At 43.6% G+C, this 22356-nt stretch overlaps 1 protein-coding gene across 6 annotated transcripts in view; it reads right to left on the bottom strand.

Moving 5' to 3' along the window:
* Positions 1–1837: 1837 nt before the first annotated feature.
* Positions 1838–22356, bottom strand: part of TLL2 (tolloid like 2) — an 85563-nt gene continuing 65044 nt past the window's right edge. For 2 of the 6 annotated variants that reach the window (XM_063405787.1, XM_063405791.1), the window contains 10 exons: positions 18927–19072; positions 17823–18018; positions 14316–14441; positions 12416–12576; positions 10873–11053; positions 9476–9601; positions 8535–8662; positions 7565–7778; positions 6366–6616; positions 4688–5183 (listed from right to left, as the gene is read on the bottom strand). In XM_063405787.1, the coding sequence (XP_063261857.1) occupies positions 5049–5183; positions 6366–6616; positions 7565–7778; positions 8535–8662; positions 9476–9601; positions 10873–11053; positions 12416–12576; positions 14316–14441; positions 17823–18018; positions 18927–19072 (1664 nt within the window). In that variant the 3' untranslated portion in view covers positions 4688–5048. Of the gene's footprint in view, positions 3049–4687; positions 5184–6365; positions 6617–7564; positions 7779–8534; positions 8663–9475; positions 9602–10872; positions 11054–12415; positions 12577–14315; positions 14442–17822; positions 18019–18926; positions 19073–22356 lie in introns of those variants that run through there. The other 4 variants (XM_063405786.1, XM_063405790.1, XM_063405789.1 and 1 more) reach the window with 4 other exon arrangements.

Genomic DNA, 22356 nt, shown 5'->3' with positions numbered 1-22356 from the left:
AGGCTATTGCAAGGAGATCACTTACCTGAGCATTGGAAGCTGCCACCAAGTCTCTGGCAGCTGTTTTCTACCATCAGTATCACTGCAGGGATTTAGATGCTCTTTATTAAAATGAATTAATTTAGAAAAAGGGTAGTGTCTCTTGTTTCTGCTTCTAGCTACAATCTGATGCCCTTCTTTCAGTAAGAGGCCAGGTGGTTTTCATAAAAATATTCCACCACAGATTACTTTCCCTCTGGGCTTCTTTTTTCCTGTGGCCTTTGGTTGTGTTTGGATGTTTAGTTTGTTGTGTTTGTTTTGACCTTCATTAACATAGATACTTGTTGTCCCCTGCATCATGGTCATGTAGAAGTCCTAGTGGCAAAATATAACTTCTGTGATTGGTTGCAGAAACAACAATCATGTATGAGACCCAGGCAAAATGGGGAGGAGATTACCTTGAGGTTTCCATTAGTCTAAGGCTGCCCTTAGAGCCAGTCCTGCAACTCAGCAGTATGTATGCTTTGTTGAGAAAGTTAAAAGTTAAAAAATGGCTTACATCTGGAGGTCTTGGAGGGGATGATTCACATTCATGTCCTTCCTGCCCACTGGGATGCTGGTTCATCTGAGGCAATGAACAAAATGGTGACAAACAACATCTAAAAACAATTCCCAAACAACTGCATGAGAAGCACAGGGCAGTGAGAAAATGTTCTCTTACTAAACAGCTCCAGAACACAGAACATGCTCAGCGGATAAATAACCATAAAGGAGATAATATTTGGGATAATATTCAACATATCCGAAGCTGGATGCAAAAATGCTCCTTCATTTGGAACAATGACAGGGTGACACCTACCCATGAGAATGACCTTGCAGAAGACCACTTCATAATCTAGGGCACCAACCTCCTCTTTGCTCCAGCTTCCCTAAGATGGGATAATACCTCCAGGACAGAAATGCTGGGGGCAGATGCTAAATCCAAGCAGGTATCTGAAACCATCGCTTGAACTGTAAGTAAGGGCAGAACAAATGATGGAGTGAGCTTGATTGATCAGGTTGGGGCAGAGAATGGGAGGGTTAAACACTCCCAGGGAGCTTTTCAACCAATAGATAGGTGATCCAATGGCCTCACTTCTCCTGCTTTCTGACCTCCCCCCACTGCTCCTATCCAAAGACCCAAGGCCCACTCACCATTTCATGCTTCCTCATGAAAAATCCCTGCATGCAGTAACAGCAGACTGCCCAGTGTCAGGGTTAGTGCTCCTTTTAGAATAACTTCTCTTCCTGCTGATACATGCAGGACCTGCAAAGAGGAAGAGATGATGGCATTTCTCTTGGGTTGACTCAGACAAACTGGCTGGGTCCCAGCACACCCAGGCTCTAGCATACACTTGGGAAGCTGGGCTTCAAGGGCACTGGAGCCTCCATCACTTCTCTACCAGCTGCATGGCAAACAAGGCAGCTTCTGGCTCTAAGAGTGTGCTTAAAATGAGGCACAGAGGGGAATCCTGCTTTTGCTTTCCAAGGCTACCACCTCATCTGCCAGAGCATTTGCTGGAAATGCCAGGACAAAGTAGAAGATTTCTACTGGCTTGATGCTGAGATCAATGAAGCTGTCTGGTCTGAGGCATCATTCCTTGTCTGAACTAAGTTGTGCCATGGTACTCTGGTGCAGGAGGCTGCATAGAGATGCTTATTGCTTACTTCATCTCCATTTCTGCTTTGCCTTTGGGAACAGCTGGAAGAAAGTTCAGACACCATGAAGGTTTGGGTAGCTGTGACACACACCACAGGAACTGTACTGGGTGGTGGGACATAAATGAATTAGGTTTGTGTTGGGGAAAGAACACAGACACGGTCCTTAGCAAGCAGGGTAGACATCAAGCAGTGGACAGAAAGAGGAAGAAAAGCATTTTAGGAGCTGCCTGAGCAGCATTTTGCTGACCTGGAATGTGGACTAAAACTCTGCAGTAAGGAACACCTGCCTCATCCTGCTGTCCTTTGTACAGGACTTCCATGTCTCTGGGTCTTTGGGACCTGCTGCTGAAGGCCATAGTCTGCAGTGTAGCAAATGAGCTAGTCCTTTGAAAAATACCTGTGGACTAATTTCCAGACCTCTGATACCACTGCAGACCTGCACCTCAGCTCGCCAAAGTGTGAGCAACACACGGAACAATGTAGCCTTTTGGCTGGGCAACTTCTCTGCCTCAGTTTCTAAATGTTCCCTTGACTGCAATTGTCAATACAAACCTGAAGGCCCACAGGAAAATTCCTTCCTGGTGTTAGCAGTAGACACAAACCAGAGTTGGCAGAACAAGGAATGTAATAAGAAATTTCCTCCCCTTGAGGAAGTCGAAAATGCATGCGTACAACAGAACGTGCAACTGAATCCACAGTCTTTAATGAATGCAGAGATTTGTTCTGGGCATAGGTACATTTGTGATTGTCCCCACACCCTTTTCTTCTCCCCCTCTAAAAATTATTTTAGTTAGTGAAATGTAAAACCACACAAAGACCAGAATACATATTCACACATCAGAGGGTTTGACATTTTTTTTCTTATGAAAATTTCACTCATTTAGAATTATTGACTGTTAAGTCCAGTCAGTACAGCAGAAATATTCTACATAGATCATTGGTTGGAATGCACAATACAACATTTGTGAACACACTGCCACAAAAGACACCTGGATGAACACTGACAGGTGTAGTAGATCTGTCAAACCACATTGCAAGCGTCTGCATCAAACCAGTCTGGGGTGGATGAGAAGTTATCAGAACGTGGAACAAAGATGTTAAAGTACATGGCAACTTGTTACAGTCACTTTTCTCTAGAGCCATTGCTGCCAATAAAAGGCCTGGAAACTTGAACTGATGCTTGTCAGCTGAAACTTTGCTTCTGTTTCACAGGGACTGATGTCATGTCATGTTTTTATTTCCAGGCCTGAGTCACTGTAATTTTGCTTGAACTGGAGCAAGGAAGAGAAGGACAAATGCACACCCCATCTAGCAGAGCTCACTTCCCCAGACCTGCATGGTCAAACAGCTTGAGATCAGAGGTCTTGCCTATAAAAAGGCCACAAAATTTGAAAAAAGAAACAAAGCACAGCTAAAATAAAACAAATCAAAAAAACAAAGATAACATGATTTTATACAGCCTGCAATAAAGCTATAGTCAATGGTACAGTATTGTTCACATTACACTTATTAAGGCTTTGACTACTGGTCTTCTACATGCACATTTTATATACATATAATCCTCTGTGTGTGTGTATAAATTACTTTACTTTTCTTGTTCTAAGCAAGAAAATATTTTCATGCATTTCCTTCTCCTAGTATTCACAATACTTGGACGATATTCTATTCAAGGATTTCTGGAGAGGGCCGGGTCTATTTGTTATCCATCTGAAAATGCCCTTATCTCCAGGAATGTGGTTTGTGCCGGACAGTGGCACTGGCCCCACACTTCTCCACAGTCACACACAAGAGAGGAGGTGCCACTCCAAAGCCTGACAGCACAATGGTTATGTAAACATAGTAATCCTTGGATTATAAATATTTTATTAAAGCTAACATACCTCAGCTTTTAGCTCATAATTGCCTTTGAGTGCCTTAATGAAACATTCAGAATAGAGTATTTTTTTCCTCCCATCTCAACTCTGTTCAGTTACAGTGGTTCCCCCAAAACACACTTCTTATTTTTTCTGAAAGAAGCACCAAACTACCTGTTCTTCAAGCCTGCAGCTGGGTAGCTTCCACAAGCACACAAGGACACGTCTGAGCCTTATAGCTCCAAGTGCTCTAAGTCGAAGTCACCATCTCAACTTGCACCCTTGCCATGAAGTTAAGAGACTGGGCCAAGCACCAGTGACAAATGGGGAAGAAGCAGAAACAAGAACTCTTCCATTCCTAGCCCCATGCCTGCAGCTTGCACACGTTTGACAGGTTCCCAGAGACACCAAAGCTGACCTGTAGCGTGGCCTGTGTCCCTCTGCCTCAGGGACACCCTCACTCCCCCTGCCCCAGCGTTTCCTTCAGTGAGATGTTCTGGCCAGCTGAAGTCACAGAGCACTCCTAGACTGTGGTAGGGAGCCCTGGGGAGAGCAGCTCAGCTGTGGGAAGGAAGGGCTCACAGGGAAGTGGTAGTGAGGAAAGGAAGCAGAGTAAAGAAGGCTGACAAAGCAGGCATGGGTGGAGCGAGAGGGAGAGATTCCTTATTTAAGACAAGGGCTGTTTAAGACTGCTGCCACAGCCCTCTGAGCTGCCTGGCACGGTGTGTAACTGGAGCATGCTGTCAGCACTCCTGTTACTAAGCTTTGCCACCACCATTACCACACAGTAATGCCTTGCATGTCACCACAGCATTCCGGTGTCAGCACCACCCTTCCCTTGGGCACTGCATTGAAGTACTCCCATTCAACATATACCATGACAATTACTACAAACCAAACACTGAGTCCTGCTCATTCTCTGGAATCCAAGTGGCTAGGAGCCCTAAAGAGAACGTCCCTGTCCTCTGCCTTGCTCTCCACTCAACAATAAGCAAGACAATAATGGAGAGGACAGAAAGTGTGATGCAGGCAGAGCCATCTGGTTGTTCTCTCACTGCACAAGGTAGTTGAGGCAGGTAGGGGAGAGCGGGTGGCTCACAAAGTCCTTTGAAAAAAATCCTACTAGTTGTCTGTTCAAAACACCTGCTCCAGAAAATATGTTCAGACAGCTCATGTGGATGCTTGGGAAATGTCACCTAGAAACCAGATATGCAAGAGACAAAGGCTATTCTCAATTCAGTCTTGATTCAGCCCCATGGCAAGTTGTGCAAAATACAATGTTTATGCCCTGGCAGGTATGATTAAAAGACAATTTTTTGGTGCTGGGTAGGTTAACAAGAAAGGGTCATGCTAATAATTGCAGAGGCAAACCTTTGAGACTGGATTTAGTTTTAGTTACAGAAAATACTGTACACTGCTTTTGGCCAAGTGCACAGAAGCTTTTTAAAAAGAGACAAAGATCACAGTTAAATGTCTCAATCTTCAGGTCAGGAATATCTGCAAGGAGCAGTCAAACTATTTTCTCATGTGCAATGCATCCTGAAATTTGGTACTTATGTATTGGGCATGAAATCCTTTCTTGTTGATGGTGTCATCTGTATGGAATCGAATCATAATGGAATCCCCTGCAGAGTAGATTTCTTCCAGAGGCTGCAGAAAAGGAAAGAACACAGTACACAGTGGTCAAGAATGCAGACTAAATAACTGTCTGCATCACGATACTAGAGTTTAAGCCCACACTGAAGACAGATTGGCCAGTAAACCATGAAGACTTGAATGCTCAGTACCTCCTGCCCTGATCTGCCTTTCTAAGCAGATTCCTCTGCTCTTTATGGCTGAAGACTGATGTCAGTCTGCTCTACAACCCCAGTCCTTCCAGTTACTTTTCTTACAGGCCTCTCTGAATATTCTTGTCCCACTCCTCAGGTTTACTCTAATTTGTCATTGTCTTTTCAGGAGATGAGACAATACCAACTGGAACCTGGTTGGCAGCTGAGGCTCTCCCAGGGTTCAAATAACTCGGGTACTTATCTTACATGACAATTCTGGTTATGTCCCACACTGTTGCGAGCTGCTGCAACCTCCTTGTTCTTCCATTTCCCACCCATTCTTCATTTGTCAGTGTACAGGGAGGTAGATAACTACCCAGCTGCACTCAGTTTCTTCACACCAAGCTGCTCTGCCTTTGTTTATTTTCCAGACCATTTCCCCAGTTTGTGAGAATTTCTTCCACAGACCTGCTCCCTGACTGTCTCTCTTTAAATTCAATAAGAAACATCTCAATTTCACTGCTGAAGGCCTAGAGAAATCAAACACAGACTCTCTGATTTCAAAAATCACGCACCATTACTCATGCTAGAACCAGTCCTGGTAAGGGGCATGCAGGTGACAGTTTAGGAGACAGCACGCCATCCTAAGGGCAGCAAGCATCACACAGCTCTAAGTCCCTCCACCGTTCACCCTTGCCATGGCATGGCCACAACATAACTTGGCCTGAGCCAGAAGCAACAGAGGATGAAACTGGCCTTTGGAAGCCATTTCCTCACACTTACACAACACTTCCATGGCAGGGCTGGGGCACAGCAGCGTGGCAGTCTCATGCTGCTGTACACAGCCCTGGGCTAAAAAGGACAGTGACTCAGCAAGAATTTGCCAGCCAACCCTGTGCATCAGATAAAATGGCTGTGATCTCCTTTGGAAGGGAAAGAAAAACCCAGCCACAAAGCATTCTCAGTACCAGTTTGTGACAGCTGCCCTTCTCCAAAAATAGTATTAGGATACTTCCTTGCCATCCTCAGCGATCCCTCTGAAATCACCACTGTCATGGCTTACCCCTGAGCCACAGAAGCGTCCCAGACGGGGTGCAGTGCTGTCGTAACCATCGTAAATCTCCATGTAGTCGTACCCACAGTCAGCCTCCTCCTCTATCTCGAATATCTGGAATATTAGCTCCACCCCATAACCATCTTCAGCTACAATCACCCATTCACAGTTGGCTTGACCTGGGTAGTTGTTGTCCCCAAATTGAGCATGGGAATACAGGTCCTTAGCTTGTACTTCAGCCTTTAACAGCCCACCACACTCTGAAGGGAGAAAAGGACACAAAGCAGTCTCTCAAAGTCCTTGCTCACAACAAAGACTCATCCCACTTTTGGGTCAGTCATGAGCAGAGAAGATCTCCAGCTCGAGTGCAAAAGGGAAGGTAATTAAACACCACACCAAATCACAATAAGCCAGTGAATTCTACAGTAATCCATGAATCCAAAGACCCACAGAGCTTAGAGGAACTTGTGGTTTTTTGGTACAGAACACACATGGAAAGAGGTGATCAGTTTAAACTGCCAGGATATGGATCTTGACACATACTCTGGGAAATGGTATTGTATTAGAAAGCAATTGCTTTGTTCTTTGCACTTGTCCTGTAGATTGCTTTTCTGCCCACACAATGCACAGAAGCAGCCCTATGTTTGTGCAGAACGTGTGCGTTTTAGCAGAGTTTTCCCGCAGCCAATGAAGAAGACTCTTCTTCACCAGTGTCATGTGCATAGCCACTTTGAGCATGTTTCATCCATTTACAATGGCAGGGATTTCAATGAAATGGATGTTGGCACATCACGCCCACCTCTGTGCTGCCACAGGAGGTTCAAGTTGTCTGGCCACAGACAGCTCTGCCTCCACCATAATCAAACATGGGCCCATTCTGAGGGTGGGCCAATACATGGGCTAAATTGCATCACCTCCTTTTCCAATGGTTGATGTGGAACAAAAGGGATTGTTGCTCAACCAAATACCTCCAATTTAAACAAAAGAGCATGAATAGGAATGTCCAATACCAAGAGAATTCTGAGCTGTTATGGGAGCTGGTATTTATGGTACAACACAGGCAGTGGTCTGGGAACTGAATGTACACCACTTAAAATTTAGGCTAAGCTTATTTAGGAGAAAGGGGTGTCTGTTTTTACCTTGTAAAAAATGTAGTGAGACTTGGTGATATCTTTTGGCACTGGGGTATTGGCAGGCAACCAGCTTACCTGTGCTGTGCTTTGCCTGGAAACCTCTCCTTTGCACAGAAGCATCAGAGTAAAACCTGAGGAACATCTTGTTGGCAGAAGCCACTACAGGGTCTGGTTTCTTGCTGCCACAGAAGCGGCCAAGGACAGGTGACTTGCTGTTGGGCCCATCATACATTTCTAAGTGGTCATAGGCACATTCTTGGTGCTGCTCAATCTCAAACTCATTGAAGATCTAGAGCAAGGATATGGAGAATTAGGACAGCTGTAAATCTGAGTATGTGATTTAGTATAGGTTGAAATGCCAAGTGAGAAACAGATCAAATGGTATATCTGTCTCCCCACAAACTAAAACAGAATAATGTGCTTTTAGACAAGAGTGATCTCAGGGTGGCAGAGATCAGAATTCTGTATCAATGTGCCGTGTTGTCTCAGCCTTGCTGCCTCACATGGGTGCATGGCAACAATCATCAACTGCAAGCCTTATAACACTTATTTTTCTGGCTGGAAATTCTGCCCAGCACACCAGATGGGTTGTTCTGCAATATTATTTCCACTGAGCATAGGGATTATTTCCCCCAATACATGGGCCATCTGTACGGCTTTGGGCATGTCCTGCCATTTGCATCAAGCCACGTTATAAAATGGGCCTGACACCTCTCCCTCAGAGGGGCTGGCTCAGCCACCACCTTATGTAGGTATGGGCCCAATAGAGTGGCTCACAAGGAGGGGTGGGGGCCATTTATGCCATCTGTTTACAGAGGGCAATACTCCACAGTTGTTATCTCCAAGCTGCCTCTCCTCTGCCTTGTGTCCCTCTGAGACCTTCTTCCCTTTTGAAAGCCAGGGCAGCCTCCCAGGAAACTCTCATCCAAGAGCCCCAAACAGAACCTGAGGGCATCAGCCTCACACAGTGGTGGTGGGAAGTCACTTCAGCTCCTCTCAACCCAGCCTGCTTCTTGCCTCACACGCCCACTCTCTTGTTACTCACTACTTTCACTCGGTGGCCAGGAGTTGCAGAGATGTCCCACGTGCACTCTTTCCGGCTGGGATACTTGTCAGGCCAGTTGGGACTGCTCATCATTCCCTCTGCACCACTCAGCTTGTGCTCACAACCAGCTTGGGAGAGAGAAATCGCATTGGGGCAAGTCTCACGTGGCAACCCTGTAGTGTCCTACATGTCCTCTCTGCCCACTGAGACCCTCTACAGGGCAGAGACACAGAAGGCTTCAGTCACCAAACAAGACCTTCTAGTATTACTCTAGTTCTGCTTGGTTGGTGCTATACTTTTGTTAACCTAACCTGGCATATGGTCAAATGGACCATCTCACTCCTCTGGGCTTCATTAACCCAGCCTATGTGCTCACACTCTAATTATTTTCCTGCTCCTTCACCTCCTCATGTTTCTAGGGCCATGATGTCAACCCCTCCACGGTATTGACTCTGGTGCTATCTCAGCCTTGCATTGTTTTGCTAATTTGGAGAGCTGTATCAGCTCACCGAGAGGTCAGACAAGGACCAGGGACCATACACAGGAAAGCCATGGGAGCACATAACAGGGATAGGGGTGCAGGAAGAAAGGTAGTTTTGGCACCAGCAAGTGGTTACATTGGCCCATCCTTTCTCTTCTGACTCAAACACAATAATTAAATGAAGCAGCAGTGACCAGTCTAATGATGATGTCCCACAACAGCTCCTTCTGCAAATCCAATCTCTCATCCACACCCTGTCCATTCCCTGAGGGCTGGAGAGCAAGACTGGGGAATGGGAATGGTCATATTTCTAGCCAGTTTTTCAGCTAGCTGGGGCTTTTTCAGTGCCCTTGCCTGGTATACTGCACAAACTTCCTTTCAGCACAGGGCAGGAAGTGCCCTAAACCAAACAATGTTTGAAGTACCTTGGCTTTCCTGAGGGCAGGGGTGGGGATGTTACCTTCTTTACAGTCATGGCCATTTTCATGCAGCATGAAGCCATTTCTGCACTGGCACGTATAACTCCCAAAGGTGTTGATACATTCGTGCTGGCAGCCACCATTGTCTTTGGAGCATTCGTCCTTGTCTGGGCAGGATCAAAGCAACAAACACTGAGCTGACAGTGACACAGGCTACCACAGTCACCAGCTGAGAGCCCCATACCCAGGCTGGCAGATAGCAATGCAAACCTCCAACTCTGTTGCTGGATTGGTCCAGTCAGCTTTTTAGCCCAGATCCTATTCTCTTCAACTGCCTCACATTCCATAAAATGTATAACAAATGTGTTCTATTTTGTACTGTAAGTTTATTGGTTAAAGACTCCTGTCTAAAAGAAACCTAGAGCAGCATCTCATTTTTTAAGAACAGAGTTCAGGAAAAGCATCACACAAATTCACTAGCTGAGGTAAAAAATCTACTTTATATATTCAATGATGAGCCTCCATTTCTAAATAGCTCTGCCTGAGCACAAACCACCAGGTGATAAAGAAGATCTAAGGTATGAGCTGCTCCCTGAAGCTGAAATATGCCCCAGTGGATCTTGACTCCTGTGTGTTCAGGCCTATGCATTCCTCAGTCTCACTTTCTTACCACAGGATTGGCTCATGGTTTCCAGTCCAGTTTAATTTATGAGAAGATTATCTCCAATTTTTCTTGGGATAATACCCTCCTTAGATCTCATTAACTTCATCTGTCTCCTCACTCCCAAATGTATTTCTAGATGAATCATACACATCTCATCCTTCCTCCTGTTAGATTTAATAAGTCAAATCCTTAGCCCAGATTCTACTCTGCACCTGTCCTAATTCAAGGCCATTTTGCCTGATCATTCTCCTCAAAAACATTAATAGTCCTAGGACTTTGTTTAAAAGACAGAACAAAATTGAATTTCTACTTCCAAATGACATACAGTTAACCTCCAGACCTGCCTGCCAACAAGGTACATCACTGACAAAGGACTGAGAACAGAGGATGAAAAACTTCCACTGGTACACGCTGCTTTGATGGGAATGATTGCTATCTAGAACACTACTACTAAATTTTCTAGTTTCAGAGGGAAAAGCTTTCCTTTAATACTCTCGGGACAGAAATAACTTCTAGGGTTAGGTTCCACATTGCTTTCTGCTGTAGGACTGGAGGCATTTATGGGACTCCTGCATCTTGCTGAGCCCACACTATGAAACTGGACCATACACTGCACTGAGAGCCCAAGATACAGGTGACACAGAACAGAGCAAGCATGCTTTTATATTTAATGAACCACGTCAGGCTCTGGCAGGATGTTGAAGAAAGTTCACCAAAACCAAGAGGTTCAGTCAGAGGAGACAGCTAAGCAAGTGAAAGAATACAGTCACATACCAGAGAAGTAGTGAACTTTAAAGCCTTTCTTGGAGACCGTGTTGTCTGATTTGAACTCCAGTCTCAAGCTGTTGCCATATGACGTGATTACTTCGGGCTTCTCTGAGCCGCAGAATTTGCCATGTAGCTTGGAATCAGAAGCCAGCTCACTACGAACCTCAACATAGTCATATTTACAGACCTGCCAAGAGAGGAAGAGATTTCTCAGCTCTGTGGCTTTGGAACAGAGCATTTCAGAGGAAGGGGACAGAGGTTTCACTGAGAAGGAACAGAAACAGCCTTGTACTCAAATGCTCTCCTAACGTGCCCAAAATCTCCTCTGTCAGTTTTCTCACCCCTTCGCTTGCTGCCCTGATCTTAAAGCATGGGTGTGTTTTTCAGAATTCCAAAGGTTCCACCGAATTTAGCAAAAGTAATTATTTCCATCTTATCCAAGAACCTGACAGTGTTGAATGAACTTTAGCAGCCTCCTGAGTTATGGAAGTGCCACTGCTCCCATTTACAGTAGGGAAATTCAGACCTGAATGCTTTCTTCAAACTCCACCGTGCATGGCAGAGAACAGACTCTTTTACTGTTATTTCCTTTATCCTTGAAGAACTCTACTTCATTGTTAATTTCCAACTATTTTCCTGCAAAAGCAGCACTGGGGAGGTGGGAGGCGGGACACCTATTAGGGATGGAAAATACCTACAATTACGCAAAACTAGTAAAGAAAAGAAGCCCATTGTGCTCGTTTTGGCTGGGGTAGATTTAATTTTCTTCACAGTGACTGGTACTCAGCTGTGTTTTGGATTTGTGCTGAGAAAAGGGTTGATAATATCAAGATATTTTGTTATTGCTGAGCAGGAGTTGCACAGAGTCAAGACCTTTTTTTTTCTTCTTGTACTGCTCCACAAGTGAGGAGGCTGGGGGTGCTCAGGGAGCTGGGAGGGGACATGGCCAGGACAGCTGATCCTCACTGACCAAATGGATATTCCATACCATAGGACATCACACCCAGTATAAAGTGGGGGTGAGTAGAGGGAAGAAGGTGGAAGGGGAGACATTTGGAGTGACATTGTTTGTCTTCCCTAGGTGTGATGGAGCCCTGCTCTCCTGGGGATTGCTGAACACCTGCCTGCCCATGGGAAGAAGTGAACTAATTCCTCATTTTTCTTTGCTTGCATGTGTGGCTTTTGCTTTATCTATTAAACTGTCTTTATCTCAACCCATGAGTTTCTCTCCCTTTTACCTTTCTGATTCTCTCCCCCATTCCAGTGGGGGAAAGTGAGTGAACAGTTGTGTAGTGCTTAGCTGCCACATTGGGTTAAACCACTGTACCCACTTAAAATAGAACAGCTTTAATCCTTCCACTCTAGAGAAGGCAAATCCAGAGTTCAAGGAGAACAGTCACTGTTATTGGTGTAACTACAGGGAGGGTGGGAAAACAACCAGAAGCTCCACCAGTAAGACACAGCCTCCTCTTCCTTGTACCCCAAGGGTTTATCCAGCTCTGATTTAGCCAGAAGTCCCACCTCTGAGATGCAGGGACTGGTTACGTACATCATTGCCTTCCAGCTCAAACACTTCGAACTGCAGAGAGATCCGGTACTGGGCTGGAGCTACCACCTGCCACACGCAGTTTTTGTTAGTAGGATATTCCTTGGGCCATCCAGGGCTAGTAATGGTCCCATTGAGCTTGGTGATGAAGCCCCCACAGGCAGCTGGAGAGGCAATAAATGAACACAAGTTTTACTTGGTTCTGTTCAGACACACAGATTGGGCCACAGTGTTAACTAGCAAACGAACCAGATCCTGGTTTGTGGCACACTTCAAATCCCAGCCTCCAGAACAGGCTTAAAATGCTGGGAAGTGTGAAGACAACAGAAACTTTGCCTGCTGTAAATCACCAATCAAACACACCCAGTGAAGCTATGGCCCTGAGAGCCACAATGTAAGACTAATTTCCTTTTTAATCTCTGTCCTTGGGCTTACTGTAATTCAGTTGACTTGACATGCACAACAGAGTTGTAAAGGCCAGCTTAGTAAATTTACCTACACTCAGTGCTACAAACCTTACTATTGCAAGTTTATCAGTAATGGAGTAATTACAAGATAATGGAATCCTAGGGAAGCCAATCCTGTCAACTCCCAGTGGTTTATTATATTTAGACTGCTTCTTCTCTAGGGAAAGTCGAAGGCAAAGTCAAGACTTAGCTTTATTATTCCATTTCCTTTAAAAATTTAAGACATCTCAGTTTCATCCTCTTGTGGGAGGGCAGGGCTGTTACCTCCAAAGGAGTAAACTAAATTTGCTGCAAAATTTTATTTGCAATAAGGCAATTTTTCATCTTTTTTTCTTGCTGTTTCTTGATAATAATGAGATATGGCCACATCTTCAAAATCCACAGAGATAAAAGCTTTCTGTGTCTTGTTCCCAGCATCATTTTGCATTAAGAGGACTAACCCAAGGAAGCAGCTGCAATATAAATAGAGTAGCAAGCTAATGGTTTTAGAGAAAAAAACCCCAATTTACTCTGAGGTATATTGCTATGGTTTCAAAGACTACACTTTCTGTTTTGCCCACAAATGAAGTTTAAAATAGAAGGTTAAGAGTGAAGTTCAGAAAAAGACCCTGCCAAGTTATAGCAACTGGCTTGCTAAAATTGCAAGAAATTACTTAAAAAAAAAAAAAGCTTTCACAAGCCTTTTCCACACACCTGACTGCCCTCACCAAGTCAGGAGCACTCTTACCCAAACAGTTTAACAGCAGTAGAAGTCAGGGCGAACTGGTGATGTTGAGAGCACTACTGATAGTGTTTGGAGCTCCCTAAATGTCCCTACAGGCAGAGTTTTGAGGCAAGAACAATGGATGGATTCTCAGCACACCAACAGCTGTATTGTTGGCAGAAGCAACTCTTGTTGCATGAGATGAACTCTCTAGAAAGCTGACACAAACAGCTTCCATTATAGACAAGGGGGGGTTTACGACCATAAAAGAGGAAGGGAGGAAAATTCTCTTCAGTATGGAAAAGGTTGTTTTGCATGTAGACAAAACATTGATAGTTTATTATATGAAGTAAATTCCTTTTTAAAAAGCAAATAAATTCAGCGTTAAATTTAAATAATTTGGGGTCACTCAGTGGTTAGGTTGTAATGCCTGCTTCCCTTTTGTTGCACTGTGGGAGATCTGGTCTGAACAGCAATCTCTGTTTTAGGTTTTAAAACAACTGGTTTTAGGGATGTTTGGCAGTATAAATCAGAGGATTTTCATTTTTTTTAAAACCAGAAACTTATTTTTCAATGGAAGATGTTAACAAAATAAAAAAAATCAGTTGGGGGATAATAAAGTGTACTAAAGAGCATGCAGGGGGAAGGAAAATCGCGTCCAAAGATGTTCAGTTCCATTTTTAGCTGTAGTACTTATCCTACAGTGAGATGGCTGGGTCTGCAGGTTACTTACCTTCACAGCTCTTTTTATCAGCTGTCAACTCATAGCCAGGCTCACAGGTGCATTTGTAACTGCCCAGTGTGTTCTCACAGTGCTGCTCACACCCACCATTGTCCGGCAGAGAACACTCATCCATCTCTGTCAGGAGAAAACCAGAGCAAGTCGCACTTTCCTGACCACCCAAACACCCTGATATTCCTCATGCAACCCTTCTGGACAGGGGGAATAGAGCACTGACTGCTGAGCCAAGACTGTGGAGCAGGCACTGCAGCAAAGCTCACGAGTGCTGACACACTGCTGACACCAGAGCCATAAAGGACTACCATTAATGCTACTAGTGAGCAGTGCTTTTTCTAGACATGAGCAGGAAAACATTGCCTCCTGTAAAGACATCCTTGCCTTTTGTTCTCATGTGCCGTTTTTTGGCTTCGTTTTGTTCAGTTTGAATTCACACTCTTGGGAAATTCAGACCTGAATGCTTGAGTAACCTGAGCTACCAGGAACCAACCCAAGATGGCACACACAGTGCTGGAGCTGAGGGAGGTCGTGCCCCATGGAACAGAGGAGCAGGCAGGACACACAAGCAGTTCTGCCTTTTCACAGGCAGTGAAGTCTTGCTACCCTAGACTTTGAAGTCAGATTTTTCAATCATGCCTCAACAACCTGAACTGACATTTTAATATAAAGATAGCCACTGGCTTCTCACCCTGACCCCTGATTCCCCATGCATCCCTTAATAGGTGGTTTTGTTAACATGGCTGTGGTGGGTTAGCCTCAGCTAGCAGCCAAGCTCCCACCTAGCTGTTGGTTCACTTCCTGGCCTGGCACTCCTGTGCAATGAGGAAGAAAACAGAAGAATAAGAGCAAGAAAGTTCTGGGTTGAGACAGACAAATTATGCACCAATTACTGTTCTGTTCAAACAGGCTCAGTTTGGGGGAATTTAACTTAATTTACTGCCAATTAATATAAATATTTGAGTGCTGGTTTAAGTGTGGGGAAACCAAAACTGAAAACAAATATGTTACAACACTTACAGAAAACATCTTTCTGCTCCCCTTTCCAGGCTCAACTTCATTCCAAGCCCCTCTCCCCCTGCCTTGTACCCCTACAAGTCACACTCAACCCCTTCAGCAAAGTCAAAGGTGTGCAAAGGCAGGAGGGGATGGGGAGTCATGGGGAGCCACAGGCATGACCCTGCTGCTCCTTCTCATTCTCCTCCCCTGCTCCAGACAGATGAATCAACACTTCAACCATATAAAAATAGGCTTCATTGGTACAAACAGTTAAACAGTTTGTTGCCAAAATGAAGATAACTAACAAGAATAATCCCCGAGAAATCCTGTGAGATATACCTGACCAGGTGGACATGAAGTAATTGCTCTCTTTGTCTTCCTGGCAATGCATCTTGGGTGTGACAAATGGCTTACCCTCTCTAAGCTGATTGCAGGTTTATTTTCTCTGAAAACTTAGACATTATCATTGCAGGTTCTCACAAAGCATAGCATTCAATTCCATCCTTAACTCTGATTTTTTTAGTCTAAGGTATTTTCTTTCAGTGTTGTAAGACATGTAATTGAAGCTCTATTCCTTTCATATTTCATTAAGGCAAAGCTTACCCATTGCTCAATCAGCTATGAGAAGCAGTATGAAGGGTGCCTGCAGAGCCATCTAATTTGCTCCCTTTGCTCATGGAGTGCTTGGTAGTCACAATCCTGCTGGATATGGAGGTAGAGACTCCAAACTTCAGATTCCAGCTTGAAACTCCACATGTAGCCTGCATGTGTGTCTACACAGCTTTTGCATACAGGCATCAGCTCTGCCCACAATGCAAACTGGCCGGAAATTGTGCAACTGTGAATACTGTGATGCTTGGTTCAAGCAAAAACACTTTGCTCCTCAGCTGAATTTACTGGCATGGACTTAGAAATGCTCTAACCATCCACAAGCTACATGGCTTCTGGTTCAAACATGAGAAATCTGAGCAGACACTGAGAGATCTAGTCAGCAGACACTGGACACTGAAAGTCTGCCAGCAAAAACTCCACGGAAAATACCTGTGTCTCCAACTGTACTAGTGTACAAGTTTACACACTTTTACATTAAAATAATAATAATAAAAATAAATTATTTCTGACTAACTGTATCACATAGAAAGCACTTCAGTTTCAGGTGTATAACTTTCTTCCCCTACAAACTTGTAGGTGAAACTCAGATTTTAGAGAATGACTTGCTGTGTCTCCATGTAGTGCTACTCTCTGAAAGACATCTCTGCCACAGTCAGCCTGCACTGTTCCCTCCCGAAAGGAGTCAAAATATCTTTAGGAAGAAGTATTCTCTGAGCCTTTATGGAACCTGAGAAATTTAAACAAGAAAGTCTAGGTACTGTGAGAGTTGTCCAGGGAGTGAGATCAAATGTCACAGTATTTGCCAGTGATCTTGCAATCACCCTTTGTCACAGTCCATTAAGACCTCTCAAATTTACAGGCCAATATAATCCGTGAATTAAACTTATTTACCCTTTTTTTTTTTTTTTTGCACTTAAGTGCATGGTTTAAGAATTATGGGTTATAAATTATGACATTTTATGCCTTGAATGGTGAATAAGTGAATTCATAGGACAGACTAGTCTGAGCCAAGGGGATTGAGCCCTGACACGTTTGTTTGTTGTAAGACTTAAGTTCGTTAAATAAAGTTTAATTCACAGAGTACGTTCCCCTGAACATTTGAGAAACCTAAACGGACCATGACACCCTTAACACGAGACAAAAGTTAAGGTAGAAATAAAGGACTTATGCAATTCAAATATTGGCATTGCAACTATTATTTCTGTACAAGTGCTACTAAACCTAAGACAAACATGACTGTCTTCCCCCCCAGCAGCTCCACAGGTATTTTCCCAAGCAGTCAAATATCTGGATCTTGCCTCTATCAAGTCAAAAGGATGCTGGTAAAGGACCACTTCTAGGGTCCAGCTCTTAAAAAAGGAAAAAATTTTAAAAATCTTAGTCTTACATCTTCCTGAAGAGAGTCTCAGTTTAGGAACACATTTGTCTCCTAAAGGTCTCAGTATTCTTTTACTGGGACTCTACTTGCATTTAGACTTACCCTCTCCCCAGAGGTTTCTTTTGGAATAAAACTTAAGCAGAGAGCTATTTTTAACACTCCGTGTACAGTCTTAGTACTTCTTTGAAAGTGTCAGTGTCCTCTGGCATGGCTGAATGGAGGTGACATCCGATCCAGCTGTGTGACACTTATGCTGACACCACCCCAGCAGAGTTGATTTCTGTCCTAACCAGGGAGGAGGTGTTCCTGCCTCAGCACCTCAAACTATATCTACACTCTCAAAGCAATTTGTACATAACTTCTATATTTGCAAACAAATTGTACAAACAAATGTGATGTACAAGTAGATAGAATGATAATGTGTGAATTGATAGAATGAATTGATTTGTGGATGGCAGTAGCTTAAGGGATGAATTGTCCCCAGCTTTGACTGTGAGAGGTATTAGATCACATACCTTTAAAGAAATTTGCAGCAAAACCTGCTTTATTGATGGTTGCATCAGATGCAAACTTCATCCATACTTTGTTTGAGCTGGATTTGATGTCTTCTGGCTTCTCATAGCCACAGAAGTGGCCGATGAGTGGGCTCTGTTCAGTGAGGCCGTCTCGGATCTCCAGGTAGTCGTAAGAGCACGCATCGTGCCATTCGATCTGCAACAGGAAAAGTGTGTGCCTGGACCTCGCTAGTGAGAGTTCTCCCAGCCAGGCTAGCAACACAGACTTTGGCCACAGACCAGCTCCCCAAGCAACTGGCTACAACTAAACACTTGCTGTGGCTGCCACTGAGCTCTTCTGCAGTTCAAACTGCACTCAAGCCTAGGCACATCTCAGTTCTGCCACTGTGGTGAAACCCAGTCCCTGACTCTCTACAAGAGAGAGTTTTTGTGAGAGAAGCTGTAAGAAACAGAGCAGAACAACTACAAACAAAAAGGTTCAAGGAATAGCAGTGGGGAGGTAGTGGTGCCAGCCCTTTACAGGACAAGCACGGTGAAGGCACACAAACCACAGGAGCCTGTGGGACAGATGAGATTTCTGCACCAGCCAATGTCCTATCCACTCCTGTCTGTGACTTAACATCATTAATCAGAGCCTGATCACTGGCATGTACCTAAGAGTGTAAGACATCCTATAACCAGTAGAGGAAAAGTTTTTGTGAGCTCTTCAAAGTCTGTCTGCCACCAGGGAACATGATGTCTCTTTGGGGAGCCACATCATGCAATCTGACAAGTCCCAGGGACAGCAACAAGAGGTTTTTGCCTGGATTGTGATCATTTATTTCCATTTGACCAGAGTGAAAATTTAAGGACCTGAGAGTCCCTATCTAATATCATCAACACTTTTGAGTCCCTTCTAATTCCTTCTGTCTAGAGTAACAGTTTTTGAAAACTCAGTATATTTTAAACTTCAAAAATCAAAATCTCTGAGCAAATGTCTGCTAAGATACATGATATTCTGAAGTAATCAAAAGATACTATTATTATTATTACTACTTTCTTCTTCATTTTAAAGGGTTTGTAGAGGCAAAAAAATATCTGTAATATAACATGCAATTTTCTCACCTCAAAGGCTTGGAATGTGATTCCTATGTGAAAACCCTCAGAAACTGTGATCTTCCAGATACACTCTTTGGAAGGTCTGTAGTCATCTGGGTAATTGGGAGATTGGATCTGGCCAGCATCTTTGTGTATTTCTCCACCGCAAATAGCTTCATAAAAAAGAAACAGCAAACCCACGAGATTGCAAGTTTCTCTGTAGGTAAAGCCCACTCCATATGCACCTTTCTCATCAAATCTGTTTCAGTATTGCTTGCTATACAAAGGCAACACACAAGTCCTGGGGTTCTTACAAATCTAACATTTTGTCTTATGACAGTGTCTCCTATCTTGCTGTGCTCATATCCTCAGAAAATGAGCTCACTGGGACAGAGAAGTTTTATACATTTCTGTTATTCATGCTCCTGCTCACCTTCATATCTGCTCGAAACCTGCTACCAGCACTAAGAACCAAGAAAAGCTGGGGGGGGGAGGGTGTGGGACGGAGGAGAAGTTGCAAATCTAATCCAGCCACACGATGGCAACATTAACAAGCACAACTTGAGCTGTTCACCATCAGGCTGACTGCTATACATGAAGAATAAGTTTTAGTGCCAAACATAAGAGTAAGTTTAAATACTAAACCAGAAAATTTAATGGAAATCTGGCTTAATAAGAAACTAGTAAAGATCTTCAAGACAACATCAGTTCAGCAAAACTGTCTGCAAGACTATTGAGAAATGAAAGTAAGATCACAGGCTAAAACTTGTGTTACTGGTGATGCACAGCACACATCTACGAAACACATGAATGTTTTGGCTGTGCCTAAAGTCAAAGAAATAAAAAGCACCAGCAGAAAGTACAAGAGCGATGGTACTGCAGTGGCACCTGTCAGATATCAACCATCCTCACCCTTGGCTTCTCCCCACAAGGCACTGCATTAGCAATTCAGACATGGCTCTCCACGTAGTGTCCTGCAAATTGCTGCATTGGGTAACGCTGTCTTGGTCTTGCATTGTAAGCTGCTAATGTAACCGAGTTAAAAGCACTGCTTCATTAGTGCAGCTAACCTCTTTCTTACAGTGCTTTAGCACCACCAAATGGTTGCACTCAAAGATTCAGCTGCAGAGCACAATTTAGATTGCAATTTGAGTTCACATATTCAGAGCTACAAGTGGTGCTTGAGAAAACCTCTGAAGGGCCCTTTAGAGAATTGTCTCCCCCACCCAACAGAAAGAGGGCTACAAGAGCAGAGGACTTTTTGTCCTAAAAGCCATAAAACTGAAAGCCAGCAAATAATATTTTCTCTACCCACTGCAGAAGTTCACACTGACATACAGCTGAGCATCAACTGTACTTGGAAGAGCCTTACTGCAAAATGGAAAGAACATCTGCTGGTAAAGCCTGAGAGGACAAGAACGATGGCAAATTCAGGGCTGCCAGCAGTGCTGCAGGGGAAAACCACCAACATCTTCCCATCTTAAACCTCATGAAAGAAAGGGAACTGAATGACTAAACTAAGAAGGACACTTCACTACATAAACTGTCATTTATTATCAAGTAATTCTACCATCATGCGATTGCATGCTTCTTCCTCTTTCCTCCCATCTTCTGAAAACTTTAGGGCCAAGACTTGGAGGAATCCAAATCCAAAAACCAGTCCTCACCCACAGTTTGCAGAAAAGTTCAGATGCATGAATATTCATGTGCACTGTCACTAAAGCAGAAGACAGAGAAGCAGTGCTCAGTGTGAGGGAGGAGTTCAAAAGAAAAGGCAACAGAGAAAGATTTTGGACAAAAATTGCTAGAAAATTAAACAATTATATGCAATCCCTCCTGGAAATAAAAACTACCTTTATTGTCTAAGCGCAGAAGTCACAAAACAGCTGAGCAAGCCACTTTGCAAAGGGCAAAAGAAACCAGACATTATCAGAACTTGCTTAAGAGGGAAATATGGATTAAACAAGATTTTTGGAAAATCTCCTATTTCAGCAAATAAATTATGGAGAGACATGAAGATAATCTCTCTACCTGTTCTGACAAGAGGAGGCTGAGATATCCAATGCTTAAGCATTCCCTTCACCATGCAGAGATAAGAACGGAACTGTGCAATGGGCCATCACTGTGTCTGTAGTACAAGCTGGTTCACACCAGTAATACTCTGTGCTTGCTCTCAGGCACAGCCACAGATTTCACAGCCTTACCATGGGAAACTTCTTGCAGGAAAGGGTTATACAAAAAGCCAATCTTGAAGAGGCAGGAAAATATGAAGTTGGAGTTTGTTTAACCGCTAGATGCACATTCTACCTTCAGTTGCCCTATTCAAAAGTGAAGCAAGCTGATATTTACTGAGTCTTTAGGGATCATTTATAATTAACAGGAAATACAGGAAATTGTCAAGGGAAAACAAAGTCACTTTGCAAAGTGACTTTGGAATGCAGCCAACGTAAATTTTTTTTCTTCCAATATCATTTAGCAATATGAAGGATGATGCCCTACATGCTAATTTGATCACTTCTAATTCCAACAAACTACCATAAAGGGGGAGTTTCTGGGGATCATAAAGGGATAGTACAAACCACATGGTCCAGGCAACAGCTGTTTTTTAGGAGAGATGTTTTAAAAAACCCAACATCAGGCAAGCTACCTCTGTCTCTGGGGGCAACAACTCCTGCAGAAACCAGATATTTCTCCTGTGAAACGGATTTGTTAGCCCCAAACTGCTGTGAAATCCTCATATGCTTTATTTGCACTTCCCCAACAGTCCCATGTTTGCTTCACTTCCCTCTGTTAGTATCATTACTCATGAGTTTATGGGACACTTGGGCACTGTGCTTCCAGCACTATGCTTGTTCCTGTGGCTGAAGAAAGAAGATGATGCAATGTCGGCATCACTACAGTCAACCTCAATACTGTTGACAACACTGGTATTTCTCAGGAAAATGCCTGCTGCCCAGAAAACAATGAGGGCTTTTAATACATTTTAGAATCATTACTGCAAAAAACCCAAGCATACATGGAAAAGGGAAGTTACTGATTTTTAATGACTGTGGTAGTATTGCTCCTCCTTGGAAGTGGTTTCATCATCTCAGTGCCATGCCAGTTTCTAAAATACCTGACCTGTAGAAGATCTGACATGCTAATTTCCAATTTTCTGTAAGTAAAACATACAAAGGAGAAACAAAAGAAAAATCTTTGCGTTTAAGAAAAAAACCCACCAAAAAACCTCGACCAACCAAACAAAAACACCCTAAGACAATCTGTAGCAGGTGATATAAAATATATGATCCCCAAACAGAACTTTGCCTGTTAAAATACTGAAAGAAGCCCTTGCTCCACACACTGCTGCTTGGAGGAGCTGGTTAGAGCAAACAGAACCTGGCCTAAGTATGGAAGCTATTGCTTTGTCTTCTCATCTTGTTGTGCCCCCCAAAATGTGATAATCTAGTAGGAAAAT

The sequence above is a fragment of the Prinia subflava genome, chromosome 9 (genome assembly GCF_021018805.1).
Source record: "Prinia subflava isolate CZ2003 ecotype Zambia chromosome 9, Cam_Psub_1.2, whole genome shotgun sequence".
Taxonomy (NCBI): domain Eukaryota; kingdom Metazoa; phylum Chordata; class Aves; order Passeriformes; family Cisticolidae; genus Prinia; species Prinia subflava.
Note: the sequence above shows the minus strand (reverse complement) of the source record. Positions and strands in the feature narration are given on the sequence as shown.